A 26,267-nucleotide genomic window follows, 5' to 3' on the forward strand; every position below is an offset into this window, starting at 1 on the left:
TTCCAGTACCATCTTTCATGGATCTATTGTAAAAGGAAGAATAGTTTGGTGTAACGGGATGAGTTCACTAGGAAAAAGTAAATGAAGAAAAACAATAGGGTACTGAACCGTACTGTCTGTAATTGAAAGCAATGAGTTGTTTCAACCTCCTGTGAAGAGCAGGATTGAGTGAGTTACGTGGGTAAATTACTCTTAACATTCTGTTCTTGTGCAGGCTGCTGCATTGCTGAAGTCCATATCTAGTTCACCCAGTCTTCCAGACCACGTGCTCCATGCTTTGAGACCCGGAGGACCTTGGTGTTCTGAAATGAAGATGGAGGCAGTGGGAAAAGCAGAAGAACTTGTTGATTCGGAAGTTCCACCAAAGACTTCTGAAAAGCAAGAGGCTGCTCCTGATGAAGACGGACCTATAGAACTGGAGACACAAACTCAGAAAGACAACGTGCCCACTGCAGCAGACTCTGCGGTGCTCTCTTCAATGCCTTGCTTACTGATGGAACTGAGGCGAGACTCTTCGGAGTCTCAGCTAGCATCTACAGAGAGCGATAAGCCAACGGGTGGTCGAGTTTACGAGAGTGACTCTTCTAATCATTGCATGCTTTCCCCTTCTTCCAGTGGGCATTTGGCTGACTCAGATACATTGTCTTCCACAGAAGAGAATGAGCCCTGTCAAGCTGAAGCTGCTGTAGAGGGAGACCCTTCTGCGGTGTCTGGGGTTGCAGTTGGGAGGAAATCCAGGCGATCCAGGTCCGAAAGTGAAACTTCAACAATGGCTGCCAAGAAAAACCGACAGTCTAGTGATAAGCAGAATGGTCGAGTTACCAAGGTAAAAGGTCATCGAAGCCAAAAGCACAAAGAAAGAATCCGGCTCTTAAGACAGAAACGGGAGGCAGCTGCTCGCAAGAAGTACAACCTGCTGCAGGACAGCAGTACCAGTGATAGTGACCTGACGTGTGACTCGAGCACAAGTTCATCAGATGATGATGAAGAGGTTTCAGGGAGCAGCAAGACAATCACTGCAGAGATACCAGGTAGAGGATGTTTTTTAAACTGAACTGTAACGCATCTGACATCGTTTCTCAGCTGTCATGCTAAATTAGATGAGTGACACTTGAGAAAAACCAGGAGAACTGCAGCTCTGTGTAAATTTGAAGACTGCAGTGTATTAACAAGACATGGGCAAATTTTAAAAATCTGTTCTGAGGTTTCAGTGCACTTTTGCACACCAACAAAGCATAGAAATGGTAAATTGGAGGAAGGACTATCTTTGAATTCTGGAATTTTCAGATCTTTTCATTTGTAAGCCTATATAAACTCCTATCAGTGCTGTCAAATCCCATTAGATGGTGATAATCTAATAAATACATTCTTAAGATAAGTGGCCAGCTTTGCTTTAATATATTAAGACCACAGCTCAGCAGCTGTGTTAAAAATAACATGGCATACCTCTTGCCTGTGTTACAGTAAGGCCCTGTTCATTACTGCACTTATGCTGTGCTTTCAGCTCTACGTTTCAGTGCATGACAAACCTACTTAGCCTTATTGTAAATTCTTGCAGATTGCAGCTGATCACCTATTTTAGGACGTAAATATGAATTTGTTTACACAGGTGCCCAAGCTATATCCACACCTAAATTTTCAACATTTTAGACAAAGGTGTTACCATTTTCCTATGTCATAAGGATCTATAATTTCTATACTTTTAATTTTCTGATACATCCATGTTAAGATTGGAGGCAGCAAATTATAGGGGCCTTCTCATTATTTTATTAGCAAAAGAAAGATGAATTCTTCAAGTTTTTTGTCTGCTGAGTCTTTGTTATTTTATGAGCCCAAGTGCCGTGGACAGGATTTTGTGTGAATTATTCTTGCAGCATATTATACCACAGAACCGTCATCATATGGCAATCAAAATAAAATCACATCAAAATAAACTTTTTGGCTTGCCAATTTTTACTGGGTTGCATGCCTTTTTGCCTCTTGTGCTAGAAGATTTTTTTTTTTTTTGAGATAAATATCAGCTTACGTAGGCCAAAAACATTTAAAGGAAAACTGCAATAATTAGTCTTAAGTTGCTGAACTAATGTTTGCTAGATGAATTATTTTAAATATTTGCAGCAGATTTTTACAAATAACTGTGTTTTAACTGACTTGATTATGGTGAATGATTCTGTCACCATGAGAACTGGCGTTTTTCCCACATATTGCTGGGAAGCAGGTTGCACAAAGGAAGTTAATGTTTATTATTAGAAAGTCTGGGAAAGGCATAGTCCTCCTATAATTATTGTGTAGTAAACTTTTAATAGAAATTCTAAAATTATTTTTACCAATTTAGTAGTTAGTCAAACTTCTAGCTTTCATAGTTTTGTGCCTTTTTATTTACTATATTTACACTTTGCTGGGCAATTAAAGCCTGATTTAAAGCCTGTCGAAGAAGACTATTTCATTGAGTTTTGGAACAGGTTCCTTGCCACCCCTAAAAAAAACCCAGAACACGCACAATAAATCCCCCAGGTTATATTCTTTTTTAAGTCAGAAAAGTACCTTGTGACCCAGAAAGGCACCACATGGTATTTTCAGATCTGCCTAGATTTCTGACTTCCATTGCGGAGACGCGAAACCACTCTAGGGTACTTTTTCTGTGTCACTAGGCTCTTCTGTATTTGAGCTCTTTGTCTTAACCGTGAGATGCTTGGAGTGAAAAGGTCCCGTTGCAGTGCATGAAAGAGCTTGATGATTTTGTGATGATTACACCAAGGCCCAATTTTACCTGCGATGCAAAATGTGGGAGTGCAAAAACCATCCTGAGGAACAGTGACTTTTATTTTTATTTCATAGCCTGTCTCATCTGCTTGTTACTAAATTACATTTAAGACTTTAAAACTTTTGAGCTGTCCTTTTGGAATTAGGTGCAATGCATACCTGCCACATTGCAGTTTTCCTTTAAATAGAAACGGCTTTGGTTTGTGGGAAACAGTCTCCACGTACAAGAGAAAAATATTCTCTGTAGAGATAAGGACAAATGCATCCTGTGCTACTTGTGGGTTAATCAAACCTTGTGGTCTTAACAGATGCAGTGGAGCTGTGAGTCTGAGTAGGACTCTCAGCTCTCCGTCGCAGTGGTAGGTTCACATGCCATCTGCGATCTCTCTTCTTGGAACTGGCAAAGTGCTTAACTTGAATTATTTTTTTTGACTAGAAAGCCATTTTAATGCACTTAGCATTACACTGTGAATATTCTCAAAATCTAGGGAATGAACACATAGAAAATAATACAGGGTATCAAAAAGCATTAATGGAAATTCAGGCCATGAGTGTCCTCTGCACACAGTCAAAAGCTAAGACTTGAACTGAAAGCTTGGTACTTGAACTTGAGTGTCAAGAAACTACAATGCACCTGTCAGAAGGACATAAGCATGGAAAAACTTTTGCCTTTACTTTTGAAAAAGGTCTGTACACACTGATGCAGAAGAGTTTTACAGGTAGCCTGTGTTCCCCTTAGTTTTACTGTATTTGGACACTTCAGCTGTAGTGTTGGTTACTGTCTCAACATAGCTTATTATTGGGACTGATTTTTCAAACATCTGTTGTCTGAAAAATAGCTTTGCCAACAGAGATGCTCTAAAATTTTTAGTGACAGTTAAATTAATGTGGCCTTTATGTACAAAGGTTGTAAATACTCTGGCTCTTAACCTTCTGTTGACACGGGTAGTGTTACAGAAGACAGTTCACTTGTGTGTGGTCTGAAAATTTTAAGTGCCACATTTGAGAATACAGTAGTAGTCTTTCATGTCATGTTACTGAACTTCTTCCATTTTAGTAGTGCGGTTATTTTTTTCAAACCATCCATGTGACTGGTTCTGAAATATGTTTGGCTAAATTAGTAAGGTGAGGAAAATGTTCAGTGAAATACATAATAGTGCCATGAACATCTGTGGTGTTATTAGCTTCACTGTGCCTGCACCCAAGTTGTGAACAGAGCAGTTGTGCAATAGAGAATCAGTTCTCTCTGCTGAACTCAAATGTAATGTGGATTAAAATACTGGCGGGCTTGTTTTTCTTCTCAACAAAGATTGAAGAGTAAAGAGTTGAGGTCTTACTGGTAATACTTTAATTACAAATATTGTGAGCTCAGTAGGAGCTAAGCATAATATGGTATGTTATTCTGAATACATTATATTGTGTTAATTTATACCTGAAAATAAAGGTTCAATCTAAACTTCATAGATGCTAACGAGAATCTTTTCACTGATCTGAGCAGTCATAATCTTGGGCTCTTTAATGCAGGGAATGCCATGATTTTTGAATTATTACAGATGAGGTGCAATTTCTTATCTTTTAATGATTGAGCCTCTCTGTTGGCATTTAGGATTTTACCTATCTGATAAAATAGGTAATATTTTACCTACAGCATTCACAACATAAGAGGATGATCTTTGAATCCTGAGTTCTACTAGACCTGCTGCTGTCGCAAGTTTTTCCTTTAAACAATTTCAAATTTGACCATGCAAATTAACTCTGAATGAAATTGGCATGAGAGCAAGCCTGGGAATCGATAGTTATTTCTGTGTAAACACTTTTCTTTGGAAGAAGGAAGGGGGTTTTAAAAACTTCCAATATAATACAAAGAAAAATTGGCATTTCACCCCATTGTGCTTTCTACGACTCAGAAAAATCTGAATTGAAATAAGGGTGACTCATGTTTTAGGCTTTCAAAAAAACCTGTTAAGAAGTTTGAGTATTAATGTTGAAAAAGGTATTGCAGCTCACTTTGTTAAGAAAGAAAAAGAAAAAAAAAAAGATTTTTTTTAATTAAAAAAAAAAGATTTTCTTTTTAATATCCAAAGAGAGAGGCACAGCGTGTGTGAGGGACTCTCAGCCAGGTTACTTCCTCTGAAGATTTGTGCATAGACCTTGGATGAAACATCTTGCAAGGGGTGAATTTGGTTGAAGTAACTCAGAATGACAACTAGAACTGGGATAAAATCTGTTAAGAGTGATTTGCAGTAAAATACTCATTTGGAAGTGTCAGGTAGCAAAACGACACGAAGGAGTCCACCATTGCTCATTAGAATGAAGATGCGGCAGATCTTCTTAAATTGTTACATTGTCGGATTTCCTAAATTAAATAACTTTGGATTTGGTCATTATTTGGATAGTACTTAATAGATCCCATAAAGAGACAGCATTGGGGCATTTCTTAGGTGCTGTTTTGCAGGAGGTATTGTCTTGAAAATAAGATACTAGTCGTGGTTCTGACCCCTTTGTGACTGCAAATTTCTTTGCCTTTTAACTTGGCGTAACCTCAAAAAATACAGAGCTGTAAGGTTATAGATGGCAAAGGGACCAGTCAGATAAATGCTAGGATTTTTAATATAATAAAAATGCATTTTTAGGCTTGATTTTCGTTTTTACTGGTGGCCTTTACTGAAGGCCACCAGTAGAGAAAAGATTGAATAAGGCTTGAAGATTGAATAAGGCTTAAGAACTGCAAGGGAAGCATTTGAAACATTGATTTGCTGCTACTGTAAATTCATAGATACACTGTGAATGATGTCTTTTAAAAATAGTATTGCAGGGTAATATATATTTCAATACATAGTCTCTTCAGTTTACAAAACAATTTTGTCAACTTTGACCATGCTAGTTCATTCTTAACTTTAAAAGCCTAGCTAGATTGTCTCACATCACCATCAGTAGTTCTTATTTAAATTGCAATTAAAACTTACTCAAAGTTACTTAGAGGCGTCTGATCGTAAGCCTGTGGAAGTCGGAAAGACTGCTGTTTAGTTACTTGATCTTGGGATAAGATCCCTGACTAAAGACAAATAAACAGAATCACATTGGATGTTCAACACTAGGAGTATATGAACAGAAGGAATATTTTTTTCAGGGAGGAAAAAGACATTGAATATACAAAAGGAACCACATTTTGGGAAAAAGGTACCATTTTATTTAATTGCTTTTAGTTAAAATGCAGTTGGAGGTGTGTAAATTAGTTGCTATAAAGTAATTTATTTTTGAGCAGAGGACCTGAATGCTGAATTTCCAGCCTCTCTGATAGGTAAACAGATAGGAGAGAAGACTTAAAAAGTAGGGGTTTTAATAGAACGTTTTTGGCCCCCGATGGGTAGCATTGCTACTGCTCGGGAATAAGAGAATAAACCTGGGCTTTAGCTGTTACTGAAGGATTTATGTATACCTCATTTAAATAGCTCCTAAAAAGAATGTATTGTTTAAGTAATACTGTAATTTCATGTACACAGTGAAATCCCAATAAAGTTTTAGTGCCTTACGTTTTTATTAGTAAATATTTGCTTAGGTTGTGCAATGATTTCTCTCATTCTTAGGATATTTTCTATTACTCTTAAGCTAGAGGATCCCACAAGTTTCACGTTTACATATTAAATTGTCAGGTTCTGGAGCTGCTTTGTGTAGTTTAATGTGATGCTTGTCTCGTTTTGGAATTACCTTAGGTAACGTTTGTGTGTTCGGACAGCATGCACACATTGTTTATTATTCCTTGAACAGGTACAGAGCCTCGTTTTCTTGGGGTTTTATTGCTTCCTAGAGGATTCCTGAGTGAACTCTAAACTTAAAAATATAGATGCCACTGCCTTTTCTTATTGATATGTAGAGTAAGATAACGAGGATGGCCTTCTCTTCTTGCTGCTAAAGTTCTTCCTGATAATCCCAAAGCCAGTCATTTTAACCATCTTTTTGATGGATGGAAGGAAGGAGAACAATTTCCTTCCAACTATGCCCTGTCTGTTTTCTGCCTCGGCTAGAAGTAACGCTAGAAATGCTGCATGGCCGGTGGCTCGTGCTAGGATTAAACCATGACAAGGGCATGCTTTTAGTTGGTATGGGGTTGATCGCTCCTACGTGTCGCGTGGATTACCCCTGCGATGTAGCTGTGTCCATCAGACGTAACAGAGGGTCCTTTCACCTTGTGTATGAGCATAGCATTCGCCTATCTTTTTGTGTTTGTGCGTATGTGTCCGTGTTGTATATTCTCTTCATTGGTGTTTAGTGTGTTTTCCAAAATTAGACCACGAGCTTTGGGCTTGGCTACTTTAGGTACTGCAATCGCTGTATCAGCCTTTATCTCTGTTATCTTGTGTAGTTTTGTGTATGTTTAACAGTCCATTATAAAAGGGTTCAAGTATGTAAGTAAAATATGCATATTTATTCAGGTTTATCAGTTAAACAGTAGTATTTTGCATCGCAGCTTAACAGAACTAAACATGTTATTGTACAATGTTTTTGACACCTTCAGCTGAATTCAAAACAAATTGCAAGGGAATTGGACTAACTTGGTTTCTTTAAAAAAAAAAAAACAAAACACCTTTGTGACAGAATTGTCTGAGAATTCTAGAATAAAAATGATTTTGAAGCCAAAATTTCTATTATAACTTCAGTGAGTGTAAAATGGGTTTTTTTGACGGTGATACTGTTGGTTAATATTTGCTAATTTCTCCCCCGTTGTCATATCCAAGGGACACAATTAGAAAAGTTTGTTTTCCTGAGTTAACATGCCTTAATAAACAATATTATGTTCTTACTTAATGATGTCTTATCAAATGGCCTCAATGTCTTTAAAGCTGGCTTCAGTCGTGCTGGGGGATCTGGAGGAGCGACCAGGGAAATTCCAGGATTGCTTGACAGGGGCACCGTGTGGGATAGGAACTGCATAGGCAATGTCCTGGAAGAGGCCATGAACTGCTTTGCCGAGATGCAGAGGCAGACAGAGGAGAAATTTCGCATGTGGATAGAAAAGCTAACCCGTCTTGACACGGATGAAGAAAGCAAGCAACAACTGGAGCCCAGGGAACCTAAAATTCAACTAGTTGGCCAAAGAATCCCCCCTACCACACAGTCAGGGGCTTTCATACAGATGCCTGATAGCCAAGTACTTCCACAGCAGTCGTTTAATTCTTACGTGGGCTATCAAAATGTCGATGCTACGCTAGAGTTTCCAGCGACTTTCAATAACAATTTTCCACCTATCTTTCCAGAGAATGGGAATATTGCAGAGCCTGATCTGAATCAATCATAAACTTTAAAAAATCCGATCTTTGCAATCTTGATGTTACTTTGGATTATGCTAAAAACAAGGTTTGCTTTTCTCTTCGTATATGTTTGTTTTGTTTTTCTCTTTTGGGTTTTATTACTACGGTATATATATTTTTTTTAATTTATAGAGAATATATCTGTAGTTTAAAAAAACCCCGCAGTATACCCACGTGCATGTGCCAGCACACACACATAAAAATACCTTTAAAGGTGTGTGGGGGAACCACCCTAAGCTTTCATCACCAAACTTGGGAAAATACAACTTCGAATCCTTGTTTAGATACCCCAAAATCAGTAGAGCTATGTTTGTTACAGTAGGAGCATTCAGAGTATTCATCCAAATGCTCTTTTTGCATGTTAAAACATTTATATAAGGAAATAAGTTTTATATTTAAGGATGTAAAGTACCCTAGAGAACCAGACTAGATACAAACCCGTAACATTTCCTTAACTATCTGTTTACTCCCAAGTTTTGCAGCTTGAACATGTCACACATTAGTTTTTTCTTCTTCCTTTTTTGGCAGAAGTAATAAATAAGTTTACCCTAAAGATTTAGCTATATTTAACAAATGTGCACAACTGATTTTTTGTGTCTCCCATTTAGTAGTTCATTTTCTGTCCAGAGTTTTTATTAATGTCACTGCTGTGTTGCACATGGCATATTTATGGAAGCAGCTGTCTTATATTGTGTGCACAAATACGCACATGTATACATATACATATATGTGTTCGGTTTGGGTGGAAGACATCTCCTCTAATTTTAGGTGTCTGGTTTGCTGTTCTGTGGATCTCCTTCTGAGTCACTGGGAAGAGATAAGCACCTACAGAGAATACCTCCTGGCAGTGTCTTTCTCTTCCATTAGCTGTCTAAACCTCCCTTATAAACAGTTTAGAATAGATAACTTTTGGCTAAAGTTAGGTGAGATGAATCGCACCCAACTGCGTGTGCACGCGTGACCCGTGCGCACAAAGCACTGCTGCTTCCTTCTGTATATACGATCAAGCTGCATCCTTCATGCTGGAATAAAAATAGTCGTGTCAGTCCTAAGATAAGCAGCCGTCGGTGGATGGATTGAGTCTTGGCACAGGAATTTAAAGGAAGGCTTGACAGTCAGATTAGTAAACACTGTGGTGGTCTGAAGGTATGGGTTGCTGGTCTGGGTGAGACAGCAAGAGCCTCTTCTGAACCACGTCTGAATGCCACTGAAATCATTATTTACTTGTGAAGGGGAATGCCAGAGCATTAGTTTCATTTAAAGAATACAGTAACTTGCTATTGTGTGGATTTTTTTATACTGATAGTTATCCTGAATAGGCAGGCTTGAAACTGTGATGTTTAAAGTAGGATTAATTTAAACTGTGTATTAGAAATCTCTATTTAATTCTTACTATTATCACTACACACAGGAATTTTTTGGTCACTTCTCCATTAAGGCCTTTCTTCATGTGAAGTAACTTCTCCGTAGCTACCAAAAATGTATATTTATCATCAGTTAGAACTTGCTACAAGTTTCTAATTCAAATTAAACTTCTAATAATGGAAATTGAAAGTCTTTGCGTAGACATCGTTTAAGTAAAGAGAACACTATAGGTCTCCTTCAGCTCTGTTATTTTGCCTTTTAAACCACAGTCACTTTTTTTCCTAATTATTTTAGTGTAATTCCTTTTCTTCCTGTTGGAAATAACCACCGTATCTTCTGTAGGTCTGATTTTTTTTTTTCCCTCCCTGAAGTTAGTGGGAGTTTTTCCATCAATTTATATGGGGGTTTGGATCAAACCCGTAACAGGAGCTCAAGAAATGCTTTTTGTTATCAGTATAATACTAACACTGGTGTTTTAACATTATTCTTGGCCCAGACTTACTTTTTTTTTTTTAAGTATGTGATGCCTTCATTAAAAAAAAGATGAGGTTAGAGAGCTGTGTTATTTTCAGAGTAACTGTTTGAAAGACTATGCAGGAGATAATTTTTAAGTACTGGAATAAATTCTTTACAGATCACCTTCATGCATAATTTTGATACAAAGATTTTGATATGAACTTGTAAGAAAACTCTCGTCTGACATTGTGTGCATTTTTAACTTAACTATAGGTAAAAGTTAAATGAGTTATTTTGTGTTTGATTGCAATTTAATAAACTTGTCCTCATCTGTTTAAAATTGAAGATCCTTCAGGGAAGATTATTTGCTGATATTGAAAAAAGAAAAATCAGATCCTTCTGGTGTTCATAGATTTGAGATATATATATATACATATTTACACACACACACCTTTATGATGATAAGAGCAGCATATTTTAAAGCATGGCAACTTTACAAGTCTTCCCATGCATGCAGAAGCAGCTTTTTGCAGTGACTGGTTTCTTTCAATGTGTAAGAGTCACTTAACTCAGTATGTCTGTAAGCATGCCCTTAACCTCTTTTATAAAATAGTATATATATGGAGCAATTAGGTATTTCAAAACAAATTGTGTAAGGAGATCAGTTGAACTCATTTACATACTTTTATGTACTGATCTCATAAATGAATGATAACTCTATTAGGGATGTAGCCAGTGAAATTTCTGCCAACTTTCAGTGTCTCGGTTAGGTAATCTCTTTTTAAAAAAAAAAAAAATATTGAAATCGTTCAGTGTATTAATAGATAAAAAAATTGATTTGGTTTACTATAGGCAAAAATGAAAAACTGTGAAACATTTTTATCCATTTATGTTAATCGTTTTATTTTCAATGCAAGTAGCTATGAATGTGAAAGAACAAGCAGAGGATTATAGCAGTTGAGCATACAGACTTTAAAGCTTTACTCTTTCAAGGGTAAAATTATTCCAAGGCACCCAGAAGACTGAGGGAATAGTTCATATTAGATATAATTTTAACTTAATTTCCCCACAAAAGCTACCTAGTGTTGAGAACACCTGTGCAAGACCAATGGTTGTAAATAGTTTTCTAAATGGTAAATATTATTTTGTTTGGTTGCTCTGAAAGTGAAAACTTGCCTTTAAACCTGGAGCCAGATCTTCAGCTGCCCTAAATCAGCTCCTTTGAAATGAAAAATGTGCATTGATTTACACAGTTGAATACCTGGTCCATTAGCTTGTTTTCCATGTGAAGAAGTATGTTTCTCCTAGGAGCTGAGAGGAACCCCACCTTTCTGTTCTTCAGGTGTAGCATAACCTACCTGATGAAGGATTTGGCAGGCTGTGCAATTAAACAGGAGCATCTCTTTTCTTGTTTTGTGTTGTGAATTTGAAAGATCCTAATATGTAATTTCAGATTTTTTTGTTTTTCTCCTGGAAATATTTTTGCTATGTTATTTGGCTGCAGTTAAGTTTGTCATGATTTCCATTATAAGCCCTTATTTTCAAAGGGCTTTGATAGAAGCTTTCAGGGAGTTAAAATTTCTTCAGCTGAAATTTTAACATAAATTTTAATCTCCTGCATTCCATATTTCATTAAAGCAGTCTGGCCTTATTTAAGACTATTTTAAGATTATCAGAAGGAAACTCTTCTGCTTTCCAACCCAGAGTTACATTTTGAATGTATGTTTATGCTCGCATCTCAACAAATTACTTCAAAACCACCAAATTTAACAAGTAGAGGAGAAATCAGTAGGAGTTTTGCACAGATGTGGAGGATCACAGATGATAATTTAGAGTTTCTTTTATTGCCCTAGGTTTTATATTTCGGGAGTAAAGAAACATTCTGGTTTCTTTAAAGAATTTTACTTACGGTTTTGAAAGAGTAAATGCATCAAGTCAGATCAACTGGTGTAGACTGGTGTAATTCCAGGGAAGATGGGGCCAGTTTCAACTTACTCAAGTTTCTATATTGCTGTTTTTAATATCGAATTATATGTTTTCAATGTGGCAGCTGTTTGCATGGGAGTAATTGAACACCCGTATGACTGCAGAGTCGGGATTTAATAGCAGGTGAAACACAGCTACTCTGTTAGCATTTTTTGTGCAAGTGCAAAAGAAAGAAGTCTTTATATAGAGGCTTAGTTTAAATGTCACTAAATGTCAAACTGACAATACAGTAAATGAAAAATTAAAGGATCTGCTCTTAGAATTGGACCCTGTGTAGGAGTCCTTGGAAGTCCAGGGGCTTCGGCGTGCAGTGTTTTTGCAGGCTTGGCTGCGGGTTCTTCCCCAGGCACGTGTGCTGCTTCCCTCCCTCGAGTGGGGTTTGGTAAGGAAGGTCTGTAGGAAATTCCACCCTTCACACATTGTTTTATCTGAGGGTCTGGGGTTTTGCTTCACATGCTTCTAAGAAAACATCCGAATTTTTAGGTTTTATTTAGAAAAAAAAAATTAATATAAAGCATAAAACAAATTGAAGTAAAGGCAGTGAAGCTTTATTCAGTGTTTCTATTGCAAAAAAATAACTGAGCAGGGGGAAAAAAAAAGAAAAATCTTAAACCTTTCAGATATACTGCTCTTCGGTGTTATTTTTAACAGTATTAGGACAAAATAATTCAGGCAGAAATATACATCTCTTTTTTTAAGTTCACAGTGTCTTTTAGTGTTTTTGCAGGATTGTTAGGTTATTTTATCTGAGCTGCTACAGTTAAGACTGGAGGACCAATCTTAACTTCAATGAAATGGGATTATATTTGGCAGTTATTTTACAAATTGAAACGTATTTATTAACACTGATTTCTTTTGTTAATATATTTTGTCTCTTCCTGTATCCACATACTGTAAATCTTTTTTTTAAAGTAATATTTAAAGGGCATTAAGAAATTAAATCCTAGCCCTAATTAAACCAGTAGAAAATTTCTACTAATTTTGATGGGGCTAGCATTTCACTTCATTAGAAATTGAACTTATTCTGCAGTTTTTGGTCAGAGAATCCTTCAGCTGACTGTAAGGGGAATCTTTTGCCTGATGAGAGTGTGTAAATCAGGCCGGTTGAGTAGAGGTTTTTAAAATAATCAAGGTCTGCACTCTGACCACTGCAGTTACATTTGGAAGCATTAAAACAAATGCGCTGTGTAATTTGTACTGTAAAAGCAAAAATATTCAGGCTGATTGATAGAGATGGACAGTACCTTGCAAAACATGCAGCTAGAAACGGGTCTTTCTCACAAATTTTATTAGTCTCATAGTATAAGATCAGCAAAATGAAGGCACATGGCAAATAGGCTTATTAAGTTACACACGATTTCAAGTGCTCTGTTCAATCTCGCAGACCGATCGAGCAGGGGTTTAGTCTGGACCATCAAAAATTTTGCATCGAGGCTCTACTGCTCCTTCCATGGGAAGATGCAGTTTGTACTTGCAAAAATGTGATGTTTTCCGGAGGGGTGCGTTTTCCTGCCTTTTCCTAATGTAAGTTGTATTTACATAGGGAATATATTTTTTTTTTTTAACTGGCATAGCTATGTAAGAGTAAGGTGTGATGGTTTCCAAAACCCTCCTGATACACTTTTGCAAGTAAAACTGGGGAAGAGGTCTTGCTAATATAACTGCTTCCATAATTAATGAATCATTGGGTGGCATCAGGGAAAATAAATCCTATCATGAGATATAAAATGCACGCCACTTCCCGATATTTACAATACACAGCCGTGTTCCATGTGCCTTTGCTTAACGCACAATGAAAAAGACTTTTTTTACCAAATTATATGTAAAGACATAATACAAATCCAAGGTATTTTCCATCTAGTCATCAAAAAGCCTGAAAGAATGAATGTTGATCAGCTAGACTTGAATTTTTGAGATCTCTTTTGATGTGTTATATTAAAAATGATCCAGTCTGAGAACAGATACTCATTTGATCATGTTGGTTTGATTTTATTATTTTGTTATTATGGTAAAAAAAACCAAACACAAAAGCTTTACCGTGTGAAATGAAGGAAAATGCGAGGAAAGTGGATTCATTGATAACTTTTTGTTCACTTTATGATTTTAGAGAGAATGTTGTTACACTGCTATTGTTTTTTATTGTATTTACAATGTATTCTTTGCCTAACCCTGTAAATTTTGAAATGTAACTACTGTAACCTGGAATAAATAAATAAATATAAATAGTAATGAAGTGTTTCATGTTGCTAAACACCATCAAAAAAGCACAGATCTCCTGCCCCCCACCCCCCTTTCGGAATTGTTTTAGGGTTCAGCTAGTTTATGCCATTTGAACTGCACATACTTTATGAAACCGCAGCTCTGGATCACGTTTTAAATAATACCAGGTTTGTATTGTTTATCTAAAACAAAAAGACACTCACTTCAGCCTGTAGTCTTGTATGTGAAGCCTTTCTGTTTGTGTCTACTGCAAAACTATTTTGGCAAGTCACTTAAGATGAATCTTCTAATTTTTGGCACACAAAATAGGATTATTTCGATTACTGTAATGATCGTCTGATCTTCAAATTTATATAGGTATTAAAGTCCATTCTGTCTTTTGCTTAATCTTGAAGTAAATGGAGTTATCGCTTAAATTTTAAGTGTCAGGTATAAATGAGGGCATTCTTAGATCTTGTATTATTTTCAAATGTCTCAGTATTCTCTTGTTATATAAAAATAAATGCAATTTAGTTTATAGTACTGAGATTGAGACAGAGCAGTGCCTGCGTTGACAGTGAAGATGCGGAGGTGAGGCTGGAAGAAGCCGTGTCTCCTTGGGCTTGCGATTACCTGGGTGCCTCCGTGTTGCCTTTTTAGCTTTTGGGTGTTTCACAAAAGCGTTCCTAAACACTTATTTCTAAACTCCTCAATAATTTACCAGTTAAAAATAGCTCAGTAATTTGAGGGGAGCATTGTTTTCAGCAAAGCTGAGCTCCTCTGCTTGTTAGCCTTGAGCAAGCTGCGAATCTCTGCTTGCCTCAGTTTCCCCCATAGGCAAAAGGAGGTTAATAACCACCTCAGAGCTCTTTGAGATCCACTAATGGAAAGCTTTTTGTAAGAATAAAGTGCTGTAATTGTTATTGCTATTATTATTGTACCTGTTCTGTGTGTTTTAAAGCTTAGGGTGATATTCACACTTAAATAAGGCTCCGCGTCTCCTCATTGCAAAGACACTGATGACTCCAGAGGGCGATTCAGACCACCAAAATTAGGCTTTTAATTTTGAAATTATTTCAATCAGGATTGTCCTCTGGAAATTTCAGTCTTTTTCCACTACTTGTAGAGAAAATATAGCAAAGTATAAATCCCATCCCTAAGGCTGGAATTCATCTTGCCGAACTTCAGCAGTGTAGAAGTTAGGTGCCTTGTCTAAGGTGGTGGTTTAAGCTCTTTCTGTTACTGGGGAAGGAGGGGAGATGATGGTGCTCCAGGCTGCGATTTCCAGGCTGAGATTACTTGACCCTGAAGTTCCTCTTTCTGGCTATAGTGGGAGGGAGTTTAGGTGATGAGCTTGGCACTACATGCCTAAATTTAAGAAAGCTAAAGAGAAATAATGACTTAAAAGGACTAAATTCCCCGGTCAGGTTCTGGTAGCTAATATCTTTTGTTTCGTATGATAAAGTACTGCTGTGCTTTGATACACAGCTGTTGCAGCTTCTTATAGGATCGCTGCTTTTAACCAACAGCTAAAATTTTACCATTGATTCCCCTTTTTTGCTTGTGCTGCCATTATAATGAATTAAGGGATAACAGGAGTGTGGATCTTGCAGCACAGTTCAGATGGCTGAATGTTGAGACGTGGCTCTGTGAAAAGCATGTGAGTGGCTAGCAGATAAGAAATTACTGAATTTTCTATGTTGCAAGCTTAAAATAAAAATTGACATGTGTTGACCTGAACTTTTGTGCATGTGGCTTCTGATTTAGTTGTCCTGAGCAGAATTAGTTTTGATGAGCTGTGTAAATTAAGGGAGAATGGGACACTTGGAAATGCTGTCCCCATGATGACCTCTGCCTCTGAATTCTTTAAAAAAAAAAAACCAGTCTTTCCCTCCCCCTGTTAACATTAAATGTCAACAGCTGTATTTTGCTGCTGGTACTTATTAACTTTCAGCCTTGTCTTTTTCAAGCATTTATTGCTTTAGAAATGAATTAAAGCTTATCACCAGGGAAATGCAAGTCTTCCAGCTACCTTGGCTTCTCAAAAGACATGATTTTTCTTAAATAGATTGTTTAAATTACTGACCAGGGAACCTCCTAATTGTGCTACATTAAATTTTGATTCTGGCATGGTTTGTTTTGGTGTCTGTTTTTCCATCTGTTGAAATCCTGTTACAGTCAGTAATTACAAGGATTGGCCCTCTTATAAAGAAAAGATGATAAGTTACAACTATGGTTATAGTTAATCCTTTTACTTTTTCAACCTGAAAGCATTTTTTCACTTATTTCCTAGCTGAAGCCAGTTGTCCTTATTTCTTGGTACCACACATACGCTTTGCGTCGCGTCATCGGATGATCACCTACTTGGCTAGGGAAGTAGTATTTATTTGCAAATTTAACCCCTCCTGTCCCATCCTTGTAGCACTGAAAAGGAAACAGCTTTTGGGAATGAAGGATTTTTAGAGGATTTGTTTTGTATGCCTTCGCTGCAACTTCCATCTAGCTGTAGTTGTCTACAACTTATATATTTGTTTGTTTGGTTTTTTTTTTTTTTAAACACACGTAGGCATTTATTGCTTATTTCTTCATTTGTACATGCTGGGAATCCTAGGATTTGTGCAGCATCGTCGCCGTTATCTTGGCCTCGTTGGTCATTTACTGGTGATAGGTATGGATAACCCTGGTGTCAAGGGCCTTCCATTTCCAAATCTGATCCTGAAAAGCAAGGCTGAGAAAAGCAAAAATAGATCTCTGCTGTGATTGCATTGTAAATAGACAGCTTGTTTTTTCCAGATTGTTAAATTGGTGGCTATTACACTGACAAATATAATTACAGTATGTAAATTATATTTAAAATATTTTTGTCTGTTTGATGTATACTAAATTTAAGCTAAGTTATAAGGTGTGCTGTTTGGAAGTGTGGAAGATACAAGAGTGGAGCTACAGATAACCAGTTTATGCTTGTATTTCCTACTGATGAAGACTTTCACACAAGTTATTTCTATGGGTAGGTGATGAGAATATCACTCTGCATGTATATACATTTATTATACATTTTTGCATGATTATACATGTAGGAGTGGTACAATTTTGACTTGAGACTATTGGTGCCTTTTGTCCAAATGTAATTTTACTTGTGTAGACACGTCTGTCTAAAATCAAATTTCGCTTCTGCTTTTGGAGACCTTAGTAAGAAGCGAGAGGAACAAAGACCTGAAGGAACAATACATAGCTCCTGAAATTTTAGATAACCTATTGAAAAAATGGTCAAATAGTCAATATTGTACTTGACCCTCGTATCTTCTGCACTCGACTGTTTGTTTTTATAGATCACATTATATATGTTCACGCTGAACTCTGATGATAAGACTGAAAGAAAACATGCCTCTCATGATTCAGTCCAGTTGTAACTTCTGCATGTAATTTAATCATCGGCTTTCACAAATAATTAACTGAACATCAGCCAGCTTAATTTTGAACTTGGAATTCCATTATTTTGTAATTGCCTTTTAAAAAGACAAAGATTGCCTTTCAGTTAATTATCGGGACTCCTTTTCCAGTCATATTCATCAGCGTTTCATGTTGCGAACAGTTTGGTCTTTAATACATTGGCATTTAACTACCCATTTGTTTTTGTCGGGTCTGTTTTAAGTTTGTAATATAACATTGTTTTATGAAATTGTTGTTTTGGAGGCAGGTCTGATCGGAAATGTTTTGTGAATTTCTTCATACCTTGTTGCAAAACTGATCTTTAGTACGACTTAAGCAATATGGTCACTCTTTAATGAAGCGTGTTGCTAATCACAAAATAGGCGTTTCTTAAAATAGTGGATTGAATTATGTTTTGGGGACCAAGTTACAAGGAAAAAAAACCAAAACAAAACAAAACCAAAAAAAGCCCACCCTAAAAACCTCAGTAGAAACAGCTTTTCAGAGAACTAAATTTGAAACTTTTAGTTCATCATGTTCTTTCTGTCTTCAACAGGCACTTAACACTCCTAAAAGAAACCAATCTTTCCTGAAAAGTCTTTTCTTTTTATTCTTTGTGACTTTTAAAGATTTCTTTAGTCATTTTATAATTCTGAAGGTCCTATCTTCCTAAACACATTACTAGTTTATGATTATTTTCTATTAATCCATACAAATTATACCCTCTGTGTATCATACCCATAACAAAAAAGTTCTGCGGCCACTCAACTGGCAGAACTTTGGAGTTAAAGAATTGCAGTAGCAAAGCAGCTGAGCTTTCGCCCAACCCGTTTTTCATATTTGTTTTTGTGGAGGAAACGTTGGCCCAAAGAAAGTTTTGATTCAGCCATTTGGGGAGTGGGAACTCCAACCACTTTCATTCACTCTGAGTCGATAAGCGATAACTGAGACGAGGCATTTGAGTTAAAATGTGCATCCTTTCAGAATTACAATATTTATCCGTTCTCTCTTTGCTTCCACATTAATCCTTGGTTTGAATTTGACTTTTTTCTGAGCCTCTTCTGTTTCTAGCATGTTTTCCAATTATAAGTGATTTCATTCCTCACAAAGAAAATAGTCCATCCTAACAAAATAGACCAAAAATAGCTTTTTGTTATTCCTCAAGAATAGACTTCAGAATCACGTAAGGAATGTTCTCTCCCTCTTTCCCCCTTCACTTTGGTGGCCAAAAATGCATATGGTAAATCATACTGAATTAAAAGCATATTTATCACTGCACATTATAGTTTTGTTTCTTGTTATTCTTGATCTTAAAAAAACAACACCAAAAAACATTGCCATTTTGAAAAATTCCCCTGTCCTTGACAGGTAAATGTTGTGAAAGGAAAGTTGCCTAATGTTAAATTTATTGTCACTGGATCAGTTATATCAAAAAGTTAGTTTTATTCAATCAACCCTGAAGTAATGTAAGCTGTCACTTGAGTTTTGTAAAATTCTTTAGATAAATATCTTGTCTTGCCAAATTTAATGTCCTGTAACTTATTTTTTATTTTAAACTAAAGGTTTTATCCTTTTAAGATTGTAAATGTAACGTTGTCAGATATGGAGATGTTTATGTGTTAATGTAAAAGGTAATACACAAATAACTGATACATTGATAAACGTGTTTTTCTTACATTTGTGTTTTCTGTGTATGCAAAGGTTAAAATGTCTCTGTAATCTCAGACTATGTTCATTAACTGAAGTTTAATAATTCGTATAATTTATAGTTCTTTAAGAGCTTGGTGTAGGAGATTGCATTAATCCTTAAACAAATTATTTGTACTTTTAAAGGTGTCTTTCACAGTATGCTGACTTCTAATACGCGTTGCTTTTCTCTCCTTCTGCAGATGGACCTCCAGTTGTAGCTCATTATGATATATCAGACACAAATTCAGACCCAGAAGTGGTAAATGTGGACAATCTGTTGGCGGCTGCAGTAGTTCAAGAGCACAGTAATTCTTTAGGAAATCAAGACTCGGGATCTACCTGGAGAACCAGAGGGCTGCTAGATGAACTGAGTGCTGATACAGGTTTGTTTAAATTCTCTTCCTCTGACATTTGTTCCAGCATCTCAGTTGGTGTCTCTCCCTTTCTTGCTTTCAGTATTTTTAAAATACTTTAAAAAGCTTTGAAAGCTCCCTGTGTGGATTTTGCAATAAAACAGTACAGGTGCTTATTAAAAAGATCTGACATTTATTCCAAAATACAACTGATAAAAATTGACAAAGAGTCTTGCAATGGATTTTTGGCACTAATTTTCTTAATTAATTTTTCTCCATCTTTTCCCTCTAATTACTTCTTGGAACTTAGGTCTGGGATTTTGGTGTTGGCTTTTTTAAAATGAAAATGAGCTAAGCTTGTTACTGAACAGTTGATTATGACGACCCATGTCACCAGCTAGTAAACGGATCATAATCTCATTTTAAGTATTGTAGCTGTCTGTGTATGTCTTTTTTGTTTCTCTTTATTTCTTTAAAATGCAAGCATTAATTATTCCCATATTCCATCTGCATTTCTAACATACCTTAGAAAATCGGACAGACCAGCATTAGATAAAGATGAAGGGTGAAAAGGTGCTGGTAAGTGGGCTTAGCAAAGAAATTTCCTTCAAGAAAGCAAGAGCAGGAATACTGTGGCAGAATTTGGAGAAGTTCACGTAGCTTATAAAAATTGTTCAGCTTCACTAAGTGCTTGCAGCTCTTCACTAATAAGAGAGTTAAACAACGTTAAATGCTACTGTGTTTTGGATGCAGAGAGCTAACAGGGAGTATTTCCTATCGACTTCATCCCGTAGCCTTGTATGCCAACATATTGCCTTCCTTTCCATTCATTTTTTTTAATAGCTGTGTTAAGATTTTTAGCTGCATAAGACACAGAGTCTTGCCTGCAGTGGTGGAGCACAGCAGTGTTCTGTTTCGTGCTGTGTTTTCCAAACATAAGCCTACCGAAGGGCATCTACATTGGCAGTGTCCTGGTAGCTCTGAGCTGTTTCAGTGTCTGTAAGGCTTAAAGAAATACAAGTATGTGGCAGATTTTTAAAGAAATGTTCCATTATTGTATAGTGGACAAGTCCATTATTTGAATATGAGAATATCTGTTGCATTATTTTCACTGTGGTCTGTGGCTGGATGTTGTTCCAGCCTTTTTGAAGCTAGCCAGTGTTTTCCAAGCTCACTGGTAGTGTTCGCAGGATAGCAGCTGACTGATAGTTAGCTATTTGACCCCTAACAAGCCCACTCCTTTATAAAGTGATTTATTAAACGATTAGAACAGCTGAAATTAACTTTATTATATAGCACTAATGGATTGGTACTTCAAAGGAGTGTAAGGAAATAAAAAGTAATGTTTCTTACCAAGCTTTCTTCCACTTTCCGCTTACGAGCACAATGCTGCGATGCAGGTAGAAATTTGTCTCCTTTCCTCCACCTGTATCCAAGGGGACTTGCAAGGAAGGGGTTGCCAGGTAAAAGAAAACTAGACAACTTCAAGAAACTTCTTCATCCCTGACCCTATGGGAACGTGTCCAGACAAAATTTGCTCCCGGTGCTACGGCCATTTCAGCGTCTGAAAGGATGAATCTCTTTTTCTTCCTGCATACACCTTGCCCCAGAGCCCTGTAGCCTCCATACACCTCTGACTGCACATTTGTCAGTACTGGCCTTTTCTTACCATGTCTGGGATTGCACATTTGGAAAGCAGAATTTTCAAATCTTACATCTTGTTCCCAAATTTAATCTTCAGCCAGTATCTAGTTTAACAGACATTAAATGAGATGTTCCCATGGGAAAATAACAACATAAGCTTTATCTAAGTGAAAAATCTTATTAGGACACACTATCACATCTTTGTGCATGGGCAAATATTTTGGGTTGTTTTGCAAGCCCTGATGTTGTAGGGCAAACAAAGCATCTCCTTTGGGCGTCATCCTAATGTTCGTGCAAAGAAATTAATAGCGTAGGCATGTTATTAGGCATGAAATTTGTATGGCCAGAGGCTGTCAATCTATCTCTATGCTATAATCCTGATTTACACTCAGCTACTGTTGCAATATTTACTCTGCTAATCATGGTTTCCCTACTGCTAATTACCTTTTTGTTGTCTGAACTTAAAGCTATGGAAATACATGAAAGCTCTTTTGGGGTTCTCATTTATACCTCTGGGGATTCATTTGGGGGCTAATTAAGAGGTGGTCTGCTTTGCCCCTCTGCCAGACATAACCCTGTCCAGCAAAGGGTGCAGAATGGTGGTAATGTCATTAATGCATTAATACGACATATTAAGGCAGGTTGATATCCATACCAGTGAATCAATGACCGAGGATCGTGTTGCTGTTCTGCTGCCTGTGCTGTAGCAGCAGTGACATTCAGGAGCGGGGCGATGCGCATCACTGGGGTGGTGATCACGCAAAGCTCCCGGTTGGCATCGCCGGCACCTGAATCAAAGCCTCTGAGCACTTCCATGTCACGTTCCGCAGTGTGCCCAGCCGCTTCCGTTAAAGAAATATCCATGACCCATTTTGGGACTTTCTGGCGGTCAGCGATATTTGCCAAGAAATGTTCAGCTGAACTGTAATGTTAGGAAAAGTCTGCCTGGGCTATTAATTCGTTTTAAGTTCAGCTGACAGATCTTTTTTTATTTTGTGCGGTGGAAACTCCTCCTTCGGGTACGTGGCAGCACCCAGGTTTCCTTCCCTTGCTAACCCTTAGCCAGAGGTTGCACCAAGGGTCTTTGCTTTCCAAAAACTGAACATACAGTCTGGTCTCTGCCCCTCTATTTGCTTGCATCTTTTCCAAGTACTTAAAGCACTCACTAGAAGGTTTCCCTGGCTCTTGTTTTAAGTTTAATTTCTTCTCTCTCTGTCCTCTCGATCTACCTGGGGGTATCATCAGTTCTGCATGTTTGTGCACCTTTGAAATTCAGTGGATCGTTATTGCATTTTCCTCCTCTCATCTTTGAAGAGGTGTCCAGTCAAACTAGATATACATAATATATTCATCTAATCTCAAATTTCCTGCTCGACAAATGATTCTTCCCCTGTGTAATACAGCTGAGTGAGTGGTTTCCAAGAAGCAGGTAGTGTCATCTGCTTCAGGGCTGCCCAGCATCCCCCGGGTTACTGCTAAAGAGAGACAGAAGAAGTAATCTTTTTTTTTTTTTTTTTTTTTTAGGGGAAAAAAGGTAGAAGTAATCTCTTTTTATTGCAATCTTTTTTTTTTATTGATTTTTTAAAATTGTTTATTTTCTGTAAAACAAATAGTGATTTTGGCTGGTTTGTGTTTTCCATGCAAGTATTATTTAATATGTCGCAACACAGCTTCACTAATTGCGGTGAAGAATCTTCTTAGCAGTACTTGGCAGAAAAGACAAAACCTGCCATGCTCGTCGTGAGTATTTAGAAAGGACTTGTTGTGTGACAGATTGATGAACTGGATAGCATTGAGGAACTGTAATAAAAAAACAACACTGCCGTATATGGCATTTAAAAAAAACAGATTTTTTTTCTTTTTCCCCCAAGTATTTGTAATAATGTTAGAGCAGATGTGTGAAGCAGCGCGACCAGAAACTGATGGGTTTGTTGGCTTTTTTTCATTGACCCATTTCCCCTGGTTTTTTGTTAGTTTGTGGTTTTGTTGTTTTTTTTAAAAAAAAAGCATTTTCATTTTCCTTGGGGGGTGTGTGATGTTTCTGTCCAGCTTATAGGCTTTGTTTGCCGCAGTATCATTGAGTTTGATTTATTGACAATAGATTGTCTTGTTTCTTTGTTTCAGAGAGGTTTAGGGACAGTCTAACTCTTAGCATTGTTGTAAAATAACAGCTGGAAAGCCTAGTTACAGCAAGTGTTCTTGATGCAGTCGTCGGGCTTTGTTCACATGTGTGTGATAACACCATCCCTAGAGCTGTTGAGACTGGATAAATCCAGTGGTCATCCTGTATCAGGTGATGAACTGAAAGTTGGATAACTTGATCTAATAAGATTATCCAATTTCAGGGTCTCAAGTCTTTTTTTTTTTTTTTTTTTTTTTTTTTTTTTTTTTTTTGTTAGCTTGGGAAATTCCCTTTCCAGCTGATTCTGAGTTGTGTAAGCTGTTAAACATTGGCTGTATTTGCATTTTCCCCGTCTGTAGGTCATTTGGATCCAGGCTTCCTTGCAAGTGACAAAACCTCTTCTGGTAACGCCCAGATCAATGAAGAAATTAATATCGCCTCTTCTGATAGCGAAGTAGAGATTGTTGGAGTTCAGGAACATGCCAGGTATGAATTCCTTTTTCTTGCTCTAATATTTCTTTCATTTTATCAGAATATCTGTATTGCCAAAATTAATAAAGAAGAAAGCTGCTGATTTCCACTTCTGTAGTTATCCATCCATGATTGATGCCCAAAAGGTAGCAAACGTTGCACTTGTTTTTTGTATTCTGCTGGTCACGGTGATAGCAGAGTGTGTTTTTCTTTAGAACATTATCAAATTCATATGTATTCAGATTAAGCTTGTGATTCGATATCAAACATTAACAGGCTAAACATATGTAGTATTAAAATACCAAATATCAAGATACCAAATTTATACACATCAGGAATTCAGATTTTAAGGGCACAGTGTGAATATGCAAATACATAAACAAAAATATGTATATGGATTCTTGTTTCCTTTCAAAATATTCACTTACTTTAATCATTTAATCAGCTTCCAGTTTATTTAATTGATCAGTAGTTGTAAAAATACTATCAACTTTTCAATGGCTAATGTCATAACATAGCCCCTTTAGATTAAAAATCGGATCCTTATGAATCTTGGTTTTATTTCAAGATACAAGCGAATTCAAACCCCCAAAGTAGATGAGGGTAAGGAAGCCAGAGGTTTCTCTCAAGCTCAGAGAGAAAGCTGTCCAGCTGTGCTTCAGCTGTTATTCTTGATAGGCATTTTTTGATGTTACTCTTCATCTTTAGTCTGTGATCCCTCCTTGGCTTAAGGTATTACGAAGCGGTTGAACAAGACCGGCATTTTCATACAGTATGGAGGGTTTACTTGGTGGAATAAAAGCAAGTTAAAGCAGTATACAGACAAGCTCGTTCTAAAACTAGTCTGCTGCCTGGTGGATGCTTGGAGGCGGAAAAGGGGTGTGAGGGGCAAGGAACAGAGCTGTTCCTCGCTGTCCCTTCACTGCATCTTTCCTGAGGGAGGGAAGAAGGCAGGTGTACAGGACCCGATTTCCCAGGCAGGAAACCGTACAGATAGTGCGGGCACAATCCAGTGCTGTTGGATGTGAAAAAAGGAAGTTTTAAGGTGCTGAAGGAAGGGAAATTTAGTCTTCGCTTTTAGAATAGTGAAAGTCCTTGCATGGCTAACTCTTCTGGAAGATGCTCATTCCTTAGGATGTAGCTCTCCTGGCTGTTTATCCAGCAGACCCAGGGCTTAGAGGATCTTTGTCCTAATGATAAGCAGTGTGGACTTGTCTTCCACTACTAGTTCGGGTAAATCTGTCTAGCACTACGTACACACAACACTTCTGGCTGTTCAAAAGCTTTCTGTGCTGCTTGCCTCCATAATATTTACCATGTACAAGAATGGAAATGTTAAGTAAATGCAGAGCTGCTCTTTAAAATCAGTTTATCTGCCATCTCCTGAAGGCTAGTTCTTACTGGTTCCATTGCATACTCACACATTTCAGTTGTTCGAATCCTATTTAGAATTTTATTTCTCTTGCAGGTCTAGGCTTGCAGTTATGAAGTGTTGATGGGCTTCTGACAGGGTTGTCGTTTGGAAGAGGTTTAGGTTTTTGATCAGTATTTTTTGCATGCTTAGTTAGTATGGTGTTTGGATTCAGTTCTTTTGCTCACACTGTTCTTTATCGTGCTGCATATTCCATGTCGTCGTTGGACTGGTGTGAGTTGTGACACCCTAGAATTTGTCCATCATTTGTAGTTTTTCAGATTGCTAGTGAATTGGTGTTTCTCATCATTGGAATATTACTTAGGACCTTTTGGTCTACTTAGGACCCAAAGTCATGTTTTTCAGTTTGTATAATTTTTGTCCAATAGATTTTTTTTTTTTTTTTTTAATCAGGCATGTGTATAAAACAGTCTTCCTCTGTTTTTTCTCTAGGGTTTTTTTTTTCTTTTTTTGGTTGCCTTTACTTGGTATCTTCCCCTTAGCTACAGATTGGAAAGCATGTTCCCTAAGCTAATGTTTGATTGAATGTTTTGCTGTTGGCTGCTTCTGTGACTTGTTTGAGGATAAACACTTATTTTTGTGAGGTATCATTTCTGTGAGATAACTTATAGCTTGCTTTTTGTCATCTTCAGGGAGAAAAGTTAGTATTGCCTAAGCATTGAGGACTGTTCTGTATCAGAACGATGGACCATAGTCCCTGAGACCAAACATCATATTTAGTTTGCTTTGGCTACGAGCTTTTCTTGTCAGTTATGCTTAAAAATATTTCTTCTTAAAAGAAAGCTTTTTAAAAAAAAAAAAAAATCCCCTACATTTGTTAGCGTTCCAGTCTCTTACTACTAATTCTTTGTAGATATGTAGTTTAAGTATGTATTTTTAAGACTGAAGAAGTAATAAAAAAGTCATTCTGAACATCACATCCAAAACTAAATAGCATATCTGAGAAGGAAATGAGACATTTATATTCAGAGAAGTTAGAGCTCAGAGAATGAGATTTTTCATTCTATTTCATGAAACTCTAACGAGAGCCAAGAGAGATGAGCATAACC

At 37.1% G+C, this 26,267-nt stretch overlaps 1 protein-coding gene across 1 annotated transcript; it reads left to right on the forward strand.

The window, feature by feature from the left end:
• Positions 1 to 213: 213 nt before the first annotated feature.
• On the forward strand, positions 214 to 24,814 carry LOC104071790 (chromosome unknown open reading frame, human C18orf25). Its single transcript, XM_009588209.1, has 5 exons — positions 214 to 1,031; positions 19,397 to 19,579; positions 23,675 to 23,801; positions 24,355 to 24,389; positions 24,519 to 24,814. Exons 1-5 carry the CDS (start codon positions 308 to 310, stop codon positions 24,812 to 24,814), a joined length of 1,365 nt encoding a protein of 454 aa, XP_009586504.1. The 5' UTR covers positions 214 to 307.
• The last annotated feature ends 1,453 nt before the right edge of the window (positions 24,815 to 26,267 follow it).

The sequence above is a fragment of the Fulmarus glacialis genome, unplaced genomic scaffold, assembly GCF_000690835.1.
Source record: "Fulmarus glacialis isolate BGI_N327 unplaced genomic scaffold, ASM69083v1 scaffold5032, whole genome shotgun sequence".
NCBI classification, from domain to species: Eukaryota; Metazoa; Chordata; class Aves; order Procellariiformes; family Procellariidae; genus Fulmarus; species Fulmarus glacialis.

Excerpts from the sequence above, each read along its gene's own strand:
- LOC104071790 (XM_009588209.1), top strand. The coding sequence starts at position 308 with ATGAAGATGGAGGCAGTGGGAAAAGCAGAAGAACTTGTTGATTCGGAA. Across the intron at positions 1,032-19,396 it reads AATCACTGCAGAGATACCAG|ATGGACCTCCAGTTGTAGCT; the intron begins GTAGAGGATGTT and ends CTCCTTCTGCAG. Across the intron at positions 24,390-24,518 it reads AACCCCCAAAGTAGATGAGG|GTATTACGAAGCGGTTGAAC; the intron begins GTAAGGAAGCCA and ends CCTTGGCTTAAG.